This window comes from Ursus arctos, unplaced genomic scaffold (assembly GCF_023065955.2).
Source record: "Ursus arctos isolate Adak ecotype North America unplaced genomic scaffold, UrsArc2.0 scaffold_17, whole genome shotgun sequence".
NCBI lineage: Eukaryota > Metazoa > Chordata > Mammalia > Carnivora > Ursidae > Ursus > Ursus arctos.
In genome coordinates this window covers 5,861,437-5,874,270 of record NW_026622841.1, presented here as the reverse complement: position 1 = coordinate 5,874,270, position 12,834 = coordinate 5,861,437, and the positions used below count along the sequence as shown (strand labels likewise).

General features: G+C 45.2%; 1 protein-coding gene across 1 annotated transcript; it reads right to left on the bottom strand.

Annotated features, from left to right (window-relative positions):
• Positions 1-5,598: 5,598 nt before the first annotated feature.
• CBLN2 (cerebellin 2 precursor) lies at positions 5,599-11,131 on the bottom strand. The gene is made up of 3 exons (XM_026496480.4): positions 10,775-11,131; positions 7,823-7,942; positions 5,599-7,572 (listed from the first exon to the last, which is right to left on the bottom strand). Exons 1-3 carry the CDS (start codon positions 11,129-11,131, stop codon positions 7,375-7,377), a joined length of 675 nt encoding a protein of 224 aa, XP_026352265.1. The 3' UTR covers positions 5,599-7,374.
• Positions 11,132-12,834: the final 1,703 nt, after the last annotated feature.

Below are 12,834 nucleotides of genomic sequence, written 5' to 3'. Positions count from 1 at the left end.
ATTACCACAGTCTGATGCATGCATGCCTTTTGCCTGCTAAATGATTGGGGAGATGTAACAATCTTGTTGAAAATCCAGCCCCTTGTCACTCTTTGTGCCAAGGTAATTCAGATGCCGTGGATGAAGAGTAGATTAGGCCATGATCCACTGATCATAGCTTTCTGTTGGGTTTATAGCACCAGATGGCTTCATTATTCTCAGCAGTTCTCAATCTCTGCCTGTCAGGGAGACCAGATGTAATATCTACCTTCTGGAGAAATACATTCCTGAGATTGAATATAAGAAATAAAATACGAAACAGACCAAAGAACTGAGATACGTTGGTAGAAGTGAGTCCATGTTTCCAAGCAAATGTACGTGGCTCGGCCAGCTCCCCCTTCTAGAAAAGCAAGGTTTCAGTGCTGGTGCAGCTAGAGGCACAGGGAGGGCATTTTGACAGGGCTAAGTTTTGACTATAAATAATAGTTTATATTCAACTTTTGCACACCCCCAAACACACATATGTTTGTGATTATATAATAAAACACAGAATTCATGTTTTCAACCAGTGCAATTTGATCTCGCATTTATTTTTTCCATGTCTTAGGTTAGATCTGCATTCGTTAAGTTAATATCTTGTAAAATATGCCAAGATGCTGGGTATGGTCCTCCATCCAGCTCTGTTCAGAATGGACATCACATCATGCCTTATTTTTATCTTGCTTTAGAATCTGTCTTCTAAGGATTCAACTAATTCTAGCATGCCTTCTGTCTTCTCCAGCAATTCACCACACAAGGCAAACAGAAATAAAACTGTAAAAAAGGGCTATTGTATCTTAACCTTCATGTGTTAAAACAATGGAAATTCCCCATATCTGTCCCATCCCACTTAATATTTTCGAGGTTAGTGCATGAGCTCTAGTCTGTCATCTGTCTGCCAAGTACCCAACCATATCCAGCGTGGGAGGAGAGGTCACCGGGAACCTTTTAGTGGGAAGATTAATGGGTGTTCAGCATTCAGTGTCAATGCCCAAGTAACATTCTCCTTTTTGGGTGTGAAAAATCACATTATTCACTTTTTTAAGGTTCCTCCTACACACACCCAGTCCACCCATGAGTTTACCATGAGTTCACCTGGATACCCTCCAGCCTATATTTTTAACAAGAAGGGGTTAATCTCTTGGCACAATAATAAGTGTGTCTTTATTTTTCTATCATCATCCATGAGCACACTATCTGGCCCCTAAGCAGCAATATGTAAATGTTATGGAATGAAAAGGCAATATTTACACCCTGATCTCGAATGAATGAATTTCTTTTTATAAGTGATATAATTGCTTTCTCCACTGACAATGTACAGTTCCAGAACAAAACTACGTGTAACATCCCAACAGGGTGCTTGGGAATATGAAAAAAAAAAGATAGGTATCACATTTTCATGTACTATATTCAGTGATAGACTTCTCTCTAAAAGTATATCATTTATGACCTAATTGTTACATGATTGTAAAAAAACATGTATCTTAGAAATTCTAAGATAAATATTGATTTTAATGTTATTTTAAAGCTGATAGGAATCTTTAAGATCCATGGTAAAAAAAAAAAAATCCATGTAAAAAAACATTGGAAATGAGGGATTTAGAGTATTTGCCAATTTTTCCAGTTAATTTGGTTAGATTTTAAATATTATTCTTATCTTAAGTCAGTGCCATAACAAAGCACCCAGACTCACAATAAATGCTCATTTGTAGTATGTAGTCAAGGAAATGTTAGGATCCTCTTTATCCAACAGGACTTTGAGAACGTAAGAGATTTATGGAAGCATTTTAAGATGAATAAAGTAAGAGCAAACTAATATAAGCGAAATACTCAGGAACTCCACATCCCAATATATTGCCAACATTCTCCAACTCAAGCAGGGTTTTTGTTTTGTGTTATTTTGTTTGGCCACCCGAAACAAATTCAAAAGGGGAAATCAGCACGCCTGAAAAATATGAGAGCCCCGTAATGAAAAGTAAGGCACAGCTAGTCAGGGTGCAAGCAATGGGAGTGGCTCATTAATAAAAAGCTTCCATTCTGTTCCGATAGCTCCAGCGCAAAGCAGTGCTCTAACCCCGGGGAGTCCTGCCCTGGGCATTAAGAAGAGGGAATGAAGATTTCTTTTCCAAATTAAGTTGTCAGGGAGCTCATTTCCACTACACAGTGAGTGTATGTGGGCGAGCTGATGCCGATGATGATTTATGATGCTGTAGAAACTTAGGTGATTCTGGTGATGGAAATCCACAGCAAAATCCACTTAGGAAGATAAACCAGAGCCCCTATTATCTGTGGGAGGTAAAACCACATGGCTTTTGCCCTTACAAATTTCAAGTTACCCTACTGGGTTTGGGAATGGAAACAAAGCTCATTTACTTAGAATTCAGATTTCTGTGTAATATTATTATACAAACTCTCACACAGAACATTTTTTTTAAAGTTTATATTTGTTGGATCTACTTTAAAGGAATTTTGAAAAGACTTTTCTTCTTTTCTTTTTTTGAAGGGATGGGTCTGACCAATGCCATCATCAATAGCTATGTAACATACAGACATTTAAAATATCTAAATGTGAATGAACTGTAGCTCTCCAGCTGCAAAGGCAGTAAATAATACACCTTTTGGTGAAATCTATCTGGAAAAATTATGTTTTAAAAGGCAAGGCAAGTACATAAGCATACTTGATTAATGTACTTGGCCATCATCAGCTAATGTCTTCATGGTATTTTAATTAAAAAAAAAGATTCTGAGCACAAAAATCATAAAATGATAAAAAAAAAAACCAAAATAGAAATTGTATTTTAACTTATTTCAGTATATTTGGTGTGCTTGCTCCTTAAATGCCAAGATAATTAACTTTAAGAGTATTATGAGAATGTATAGGCTTTGATCTTACATGGTGATTATGTTTATAATCTCCCATATTAGTAGCAAAGTGTCTGCTTTAGAAACAGAGTCCCATCGACAAGTAAATTCCTACAGAAGCAAAGGTAAAAGGACAAAACCTCATTGTAGTTCCAAGGTTAATCTAGTTTTATATTTTTTACAAGTGTTTCTACAGAGTGCACAGAAAAACCTTTAGAATGAGTCAATGGAACCGGCTTCTATGAGTTCCATGATTTATTTACACCACCTTAAATACAGTGTCATAGCCTTTCATTCATGTGCGTTAGATTATATACTTCCTATGCTATAGAAATATAAACATTAACTATTGACTCACAGCAACATTATCTTATTGCAATATGTATTTCCTTATAAAAGATTGCAAAATCATGGGGATGTAAATTGACAGAACATTCTTTGCTCCTTTTGCTCTATATGAGGCATGCTGGAGAAGCCCATGCTTTTTGTTTTGCTTGTATAAAGTGATTCAACGAATCCTCCTCTCACCTATTTCCAGATTCCAGGAGAATGTGGTCAATCTATGTATTTTATTTTATTCACTGATAAAAATCAGGTGTATATGTTCATGTATTTACAAGGCAAATGATACATATGCAAGAGTTACTGTGTGTGCGACTTGTATCAATGTCCTTGATAAGATATCAAGGAAATATTACAAATAAATTTAAGGATTCAGCAAAGATTTTGGTTTGCTTTTATGTATCTTTTCTAACTCTTCTGATGCTTGATATCACTAGATGTTGCTAAAAAAAAAAAAAACATTTGTTTTCTAAACAAGTAAATATGTAATCTCTACAGAATTCCATGAGTGTTCATGCCAATATCCGATAGACTTTTCTCGCCTTTGCTCTAAGCAGTCATAGGAATCACAAACCTTAAAAATGTAAATACTTTCATTATACATGAGCACACAGGTCAAAAATATTAGGATGCACAAAGGGCTCAGAAATTACAGATAGGAAACAGTTTCTCAGGACCTAGAGTTGAAGCAGGGCCGTGTTTCAAATAAGAATATAGTTTAAGTTGAAAAATAGTGTTTTAAAAGCATTTACAATTTAGTAGGATTACCATTTATCGGTTAGACCAACTCACTATTATAATGCCAAAATATTGATAACTCAGTTTTCCTTGTGTTAAAAATACTATAGTTGCATATTTTTATAAAATGTTGGTATCACATCCTGGAACGGAAAGGTAGGCTTGACCCACACAGGACAGTCAAAGAACATAATTAAGAATTGAGTTACTATGAAAATGCATAGATTTTGACACGTTCATATTACCATCACTCTTAAAAATCAAATTAAACTTCCAAAGTGCTACGGTTTTAATAAGCTAGTGGGGAATATGGAAATTTAATGTCACATAAAAGTGTCCTCTTGTCAGATATTCTTTTTAAATACTTTCAATGAATTGCATGTGGAAAGAACCAACTTTCCAGAAACGCCCTTCCTGCTACATAATGCCTCCTGTAATCAACGGTGCCTTGCACGTCCGTGTGCTCTCACCGTAGCCTTGTGAGTGGGGCAGGACGTGCGGGGGCTGCTGCCCTCGCTCCACAGATGGGAAAACTGAAGCTCACAGGGAGGGATGCTCGAATCACACGGCGCAGATTCCAGATGTCACTTTCCTTCCCAATTAAAGGAAACTATAGTTCAAATGTTGATCTGACCTACATAATTTTGTAGACCACACACAGGAGCTTCACCTCCCTCAAAGATCCTTAGCCAGACGGAACTCGGGCAGCTGCAGCCGTGGGCGGCGAAACGACGTCAGAAAAACTACCGTCGTGGCTTCTCCCTAATGTAGTTTTTGGCATTCAGCTCAAGGTATAGATAGATAAATAAATAAATAAACAAACAAATAAATAACAGGCTAAGAGGAGCGGAATAAACAGGATGAAGCTTTTTTCCTCATATAAAATAAACTCCTGAAATATGCTTATTTTTAGATCGATCAATTTAATAACTTATTTATTAGACGGCATAACCAAATAACAACCTGTAGGTAGTAAAGCTGTAAGTACAAACAAATCTGGGCATTACATATTAGTAAGCAATAGAAATTACACGTACACATATATTTTTCAATCTCTGAAGGGCGATATTGTCCCCTCATGAAGTCTGCTGCTTGTCTGAAATTGAATGGAAGGTTTAAAAAATGAGGGACAAAGGACTAATTCACTCAGGGCAGTAAAACACAGAAGAAAAACATTTGCTAGCATCCAACTGTTTGCATTATCAGCATTAATAAACAATGCTCCTACTTAGAAGGGTGTCTCTGAATCACAGAGGCAAAATACCCAAATGCTTTTTGGTTGGTGTTTCTTGATTTTTCTTTTCCTAACAAAATCTGATAGCCTTTTAATTCAAACTAAATTCTGTATCTTATTATGCTGTCCACCTAAGGCCAGTGAAACTTAGACTCTTCATCGAACTATTATTTTTTTCACTTCTATCATCCTCACTGAGCTTCTTATTTGAAAATGGAACCCAATGCTTCCCCATGCTCACGTGTATCTTAGAAACAACGGATGCTATATTGAGATGTCAGTTTCTTTGATACCCATGTTCTCTGATCAAAATACTGGATGGGAACTTGTACCGCATCAATGATTGTATGTGATGAAAACAGATTGCCTATCCATAAAGCCTTTTTAATGCTGTCTTTTTCACATAATTATCTCCCCCCCAAATCTTTTTATATGAAAAATACACATATATAAGTTGAAACGTATTGAAGTGTGCCATTTCCATCTAGACCCATAGCTAGATCTGCAAACGGGAGTGTGCATTTGAGTGTGTGTTTTCAAGAGGCCCAGTGTGGAGCTCCTTTCCCCGAGTCCTTGACCCTTGGCCTTTACTTCCACACCTCGTAGGAGTTGGGAGACGATGTGAAGGGAGAAGAAGAAGGCAGACATCAAACCCATTTATTCTGAATCTTAAATTATGACTTTTTATCATCAATATTTTGGTTACATTGTGACACAAAGGACAAATTAACATCCACTGTGAGGTCTCTTCTTCAATTGCTTTGGGATTTAGTAACATTTCCTTGGCACGTGAATCCTGCACCCATCGACTCCCAGCTGTATTGTAATACGACTGTTGTACAAGGGGCCAAAACAAGAAGGATTTGCAAAACTGCTCCCAGGGTGCCTCTGCCAATACCTGTAAAAGTTGGGACTTGCAGGTGGCTTCTTGCCAGGTGTTCGCAGGGAGTGTCAACACGCTTCTCTCCTTAGCAGATCAGAGGATCCCAAGGGAGGCTGGCCAGTCCTGTTGGCTTTGAAGCACCTGATCCTGGTGTGCTGGCGCAGAGGTGGACGCAAATAGGTGGAAACAGGCTGCTGGGAAGACCCAGGTACACGGGACCAAGAAAGCGTGTGTTTAAGAGATGGGTCATTACAGCTTCCGTCCTCATCTGATGTGATTCAGGCCCCCCAGGAACATCAAGTTCTTAAAGTATTCCAGAGCGTTAAAAAAAAGAAAGAAAGAAAGAAAAATCCAGCTTGTTAGTTCTAAAGGTGCGTCTGAGAGAATCTCTTGGAAAGAAGCAGCAGAATTGTCCATCTGTTATTTGTACTTCGATATACAGGTACCTTCTGTTTGGTTTGGTCTCAACCAAAACAAAATACATAGGTATTTCTTGTGTTGTTTGTTTGGTCTCATTCAAGAATTCAACATACATTTCTCTCCCCCATCCCAGCACAAAAAAATAGAAGTAGGGGCAAGGAGGGAGAGCTGAATGTGGAAAGAAAAGTAAAGCTTCTCTAGGAAAAAACAAAACAAAACAAAAACCACACACACACACACACACACACACACACACACACTACAAAGCAAAAGTCGCAGTCCAATCGTGCAAAATCTGCTTCTCCGGATAAAGCACTTCTTGACAGTTTCACAATGTCCCCTTTCCCCTCCCGAGGCCTCCCGTCCACCCGGGGGAAATACAGAATGAAAGTGAAGCCATTCTTTTTCTTAAGGCTGAACAGACACACAAAGAACACGTTTCAAGGGCTCTCCGGCGGGTGGTGATTTGCTGGGCTCCCGCTCTGAGCCGTGCCTGCGACCTGCCATCCATCCTGGGGTCCGCGGCACTCCTCGTGTGGGGGCAACAACACAACGGACAAACAAAAGAAGAAAAGTCAATGGTCCCAACAATGAGATCCAATATTGACTTTACAATCACAGGTACAAATTGCTCAAATCGATAATTTCATTTCTCCTTCAGACCTTGTCGTCTAAAACTAATTAGAAGCCAGGTTCCCGAGGAATGGTCAATATTCAAAGAAAATACTGGAGATTTAGAAGGAAATCATTCTTCTACCTCAACCATCTGACGGAGGTGGGAAATAAGTGGTCCTCTTCTGGCAAGTTCAGGGTGTGCAGGAAGGGCAGATTCCTGGGTCCAGATTGCAACTTCCCCACCGTCTGGGGGGCTCTGTGTTTATAGAGGAAAAACCAAGAAGCCCGAGAACGTGGAGTACTTCCAGCCTCCCATGAGGTTCCCCCTCTCCAGTTTGAGATGCACTTTGTCCTCCCTTTCCATCAGCAGCAGGACGCCATTGCTGGCAGCTTCTCTGGTAACGTCCTGGTCTCCTGCAAAGGCTGAGATGACCGGATAGCCGTTCTGCATTAGACTGACCTGCGGCGCAGAGGGTAAAGCTCAGCAGACCGGACAGGACCCCACTGGCACACACCTGTTCTCTCCGCCCCCCTCCATGGAGCCACCCCAAGGGCCTGGCCCAGAAGACGCGGGGGCTTCCGTGCTGGCGGCCCCTGGTCAGCCCGCTCCCTGGCCGGCCCAGAGGCACAGAGGCTATGACAGGACCTGCAGCCGTGGGGCAGTGGTAGTCCGAAGCCGAAAGGGTCCCCTCGGCTTCACAGCTACCCACCTGGATGGTTTGTCTGTTGTACACTTTGACCACGTGGAAGCTGAAGCTATAAATCCCTTTTCTCGGTGCTACAAATATACTGGAGGCAAGATCGAAATGGTTGCCAATATTTACTAATACCTGGAAAAGAAAAGGGAAGACAGCACAAGCATAGCAAGCCCGTCCTCAGCGTCTGTTTCACACAGGCTGGCAGGACCACCACCACCAGGGGCTGCAGAGCTGCACGGGGCAGCCCAGGCAGTGCGCCAAACCGCCCCCCCGGGGGTGCTGGTGGTAAATACCCTACACCAGGAAGAGATCTGAGAAGAATCCTAATGGGCTGTAATTAATAAAGATGTTGCAAAGTGTATTTTATGTATGCATTGAAAAAGTGGATGCGAATTTTGCATGTTTGAGGCAAGGCAGAGGGAAAGGATTAGAAGACAAGAAGGTTGTCGGTAAACAAACGGAACTGAGTCTGTTCAGAGACTTGTGGGATTCCGGGGGGTTTCCACGTGAAGTTTACTTACACCAATAGAGTGCCACGCCAGGCAGAATGGAGAGAAAGAGACCATGGCTAAGAGGCCAATTCAGATAAATAACTTACATCAGCTCAAGCTTGGCACTTGACTTCATGTGCTCCAGGAGAGAATGGACTGCGAGAGGTTCTTGTCGCCCTGTGTCCCCTGGCACCCTCCCTGGACGCACACAGTAGGTGCTCAATTGCAGGTGCTGAGTGGAAGACTGCGGTGGATAAACACTGGCTGCACCTGTTTCCTTCACTTTCCTCTGAGTAATGTGTCTGCTCCCTTGGCTGAGCTCTGATGTCATGCAAATAAGCTTGAATAAATGAAGGGACTGGAGACAGCAGTTGGATACCCTGAGCTCAAACTACAGAAGCGTGCAAGACTAATGACAAAATTAGCCGGAGGATGTGAGGTCACATGACCCTGCAGATGATTTTTCTCAAATGAAAGGGGGATGAGAGTGTACAAAGTCATAAGCAGAATTTGCAAAGTGGAGGATCCCTCATGATGACCCAATTCCCTGTCAGGTGTTTAAGGCAGAATTTGGTCACCCTGTCTGGATCCCATCCCCACTTCTACTTACACACAAATGCACAACTCAATTAAAATAATAAAATGGCCCGCTTGGTGTCCTGGGCTTTTAAAGCAAACAGCCAGCAACAACAGAACCCTAGGTTAGGAATCCTGTCGTCTGCTCAGAAAATAAATTTCAACCAAATACTTCTCGCTGTTCCTCCTTACACACTCATCTTAGACGAATGACATACAGTCCACAAAACAATGTGCGATCTGCCCATGACAACCGCTGTCACCACTCGGGAAATAAGCCCGTACTAGCTTCTTCAAGGAGCTCAGGTCACCCCTTCAGTCCCCCTCGCCTGCAGGGCTCACACAGACACTCGGGGCTCTTTTGTTCAAGGCCGTGCCTGCACAATGCCTGCTCTCCGTCTCTTGCAGCCTAGGCTCTCAGTCTGCCTTACAATGCTTTCAAAAAGAATAAAGCATTCTCCATCCAAGCCCTCGGAGCTGTTTCTTCCAACTCGACATCACCTCTTTCCCATCAGTTTTAAATTCAGGAAACTGGTAGATTTAGGGCTCTGCTGTTGATGAAAGAACACCCAAGGAGCCCAGAAAAGCAGGTTTCACTTACTCCCTACCTGGGGAACCAGGGAAACAGGATTTTATCCTCCCTGCCATAGTTAGCTCATCTATAAAATTAGACTCTTACTACAACTTATCTTGCCCTACGTCACACAGTTCTCTTGACACCCGCAGAGTAAATAGGTAGCAAATACCCATTTTATTGTTGTCTGCTTCACCTGGCCATAATTAAAATCAATAGTCTTATTGTTTTAAAAAAATGTTTAAAAACAGATGAAAGAGAGATCCCCAAAACCTCAAAACTTCAAATACATAATCCTCAGCAAGGATTAAAATACATCAACCCTCTGGCCTGCAGAGTGGCAACAGTGTGGATAGGGTTACTGTTCCTGAGCTGTGAGGATTGGTGAAGAGAAGGGAAGTCAATTAAGTGTGGCCAGAGAGTCCAGTACCCTGTTTTAGTGGGAAGCATGTTGGCAAAAGGAAGGGACTGAGCAGGTAAAGTTTGGGAACCACTATAATGTTTTCAACCTGTGTCTGAAAAACAACAGAAGCCAAGACCGGAGGGCACAAGAGGAAGGTCACAACCTCCGATCCCGAGCCCAGTAACCCAGAGAAGGGATTGCCAAGGTCTGATCATTTACTGACCCTTCTGCTTTGAACCAAGTGAGAGAAGTTAAATGTCCTAGGTTAACTTAATTCATCGATCCTTTTTTTAAAATCTATATAACCACTATGTGTGTGTGTGTGTGTGTGTGTTGTATAGATCTGTACGTTATGTATATGTTGTATGTTACTATCTATTGCGTTTATACAACGCACTGTGTTCTGTTTTGAATTTATATAACCATCCCTGCTATTGCCCCCACACTCTTCCCGACCTATTTTTCTTGAAGATAAGCATCCTCTCCCCAGTCCATTTCAAAATAAGCAGTAGGCACATATTTTCTGATGGTTGGCTGAGACCTTTGGAGAGCCCCCTTTTGGGGTGTGTTCTCAATGTACTCAGTCCCCAACTTGGCCACCTGGGTGACTGAAGTCCATCTGTCACAAATGACAGCCCCCATCCCAGCGAAAAGTAAAATGTGCAGGTTCCTTTTGGGGAATGCACTTCAGATCCCTTAGTTTTAAAGGACAGTCATCCAAGAGCCAACCGAGGAGCTCCTAGTGATAAAAAAGCTACAATGTGAAAAAGGGAAATGGTAAGGAGAGCTTACTCGGAAAGGGAGAAAAGAGAAGGGCAGAGCAGAGAGGCGGGGAGAGGCTGGAAGTCCCCAGGCCACGCGCCCAGGCCCCCGCCCTCTCCACCCGGGCGGGAGGCGAGGTGGCAGGCCGGCTGGCTGACCTGGTCGAAGTAGATGGTCATGGTGCGGTTGCTCATCTCGGACGGCTCGTGGTTGGTGCTCCGCGTGGCGGAGAAGGCCACCTTGGCGCTGCCGGAGCGCACGGAGATGCCCAGGGAGGAGGTGACCGCCCCGTCCGCCGACGGACTCGAGTCGCACACCACCAGGCACTTGCCCTCTAGCACAATGGGCTCCGTGTCGTTCTGCGCCCGCACCGGGCAGCCAGCAGGCAGCAGCAGCAGCAGCAGGGCCAGCGCCGCCCCCAGGCAGGAGCCGCAGCCAGCCGGCTCGCGCAGCGCCCCCCGGCGCCCGGGCATGGTCAGCGGCGGCCCGCGGGGGCCCCGGCCGGGCGCCGGCATCCGGGTTGGAGGGGCGACGCGCGGGGGCAACGGCAGGCCGGGGCCGGAGGAGAGCCGAAGGGCGCGCAGGGCTGCGCGGGGCCTGGGGAAGCCTCCTTTGGCCTCGGTGCCCTGCTCTGATGGTCAAGGCCAGGGTCGTCCTCAGAAGAAAGGCGCCAGCGGACCTGTCAGGGCAAAGAACCCGAACCCTTAGACTGGGAGGTGAAGCTGTGGGGGGAGGGGGACGGGGAGCAGGTGCCTGCACCGCAAGGGACCCCCTCCCTGGAGGCCACCCGCTTAGCCCCGCACACAGCCACCCTTCCCGGACTGGCACAACAGGTCCGAGGAACGCCCCGGCACACTGGGCAGGGCATCCCTGTGGGCTACTGGGCGGTGCGCGCCGGGGGTGCGATCAGGTAAGGGGCCCGAGGTTCTGCAGGGCCTCAGCCCTAAGACACGGTCGGTGACCTCAGAGACGCCGTCAACGCCACCCCCCGGCCCATTCTGCAAAGGCAGAGAGGGCCTAAGGTGCAGGCAAAGATAGAAACTACTAAAGGTTTATCTCCTTCGTTTTAGCGGCATTTTCTTGAAAGGCACACCAAGAAACCTTTTTCCTTTCTCTGCTTTCCCTTTCATCCTCTATATTTCCATCCTGGATATTTTTTTAAATTATTTTTTGAGCAGTCCACTTAGTTAAGATCATATCCATTTTCCGCCCAAAAACAAATCCTAAGAAAGCTCCTTAGGGTGAGTAAGATTAAGAGGAAAAATAGAAAAGAAGAGAGACTCTACACCGAACACCCACTTCCAACGTCCCCGCAGCCCGCAGCAAGCTCCTTTGGAGAAGCCCCTCCGATCGCTCTCTCTGGCGCAGGACCAGAGGATCGCACTGATGAGCGTCCCAAGCTTGGCTTATTGTGCAGCTTTTGTTCCTAGACTCCGAGCCCTTTCTCTCCGGCCAGGGAGGCAGCCCTGTAGCTTTCTGCTAACTTGAGCGCGCGTTCGCACTTTTCCCTGGCCCTCTCTTCTCCCACCAAACTAGACAGGTCATTTCAATACCCGGTCTAGAAAGGAAAAGCAAAGAAGCCGCTCCCCTCACCGCCCACAGCCTCCGTACAACTCCTTCAACAGTCTATCCAACAAGAGAGAAGTTATTTCTCCAGGAGTAGCCTCTCCCCAGCCCCAGTACAAAATGATTTCGATATTCTATCTCTTTCGCCCTCTCCAGAACGCAGACTCTCGAAGGTCCTCATTAAAATATATGCATGAATGCAATTAACGTGCGGATCGTGGAGGGCAGGCTTGGGTTTTGGTTACCTGGAACATCCATGATGAGCAAGCAGCGCTGTCCGCGAAGTTGTTCTGCTTAAAGAAGATGAGCGGGAGCTGGCGGGAGGAGACTCGGAGCGCAGCCCTTCTCCCCGCGCCTGGCCAATAACCGCGCCGCCCCGCCCTGCCCCTTTCCCGCGACGGCCGGCTCCCGCTTCGGGTACGCCCCGCGCCGCGCACCCTGGTGCCTCGCGCCGCGCCCAGAACCCGCACGCCCGGCGCCCCTCACAGCGCCGCGCCTCGGAACCGCACGCCCAGCGCCCAGCATAGCAGCGCGTGTCGCCTGGCACCCACACACCCAGCGTCCCACACCGCGCAGCTCCTCGGACCCTCGCGCCCTGCGCCGCGCAGCGCCCGGAACCCGCACACCCGGCGCCCTGCACCGCGCAGCGCCT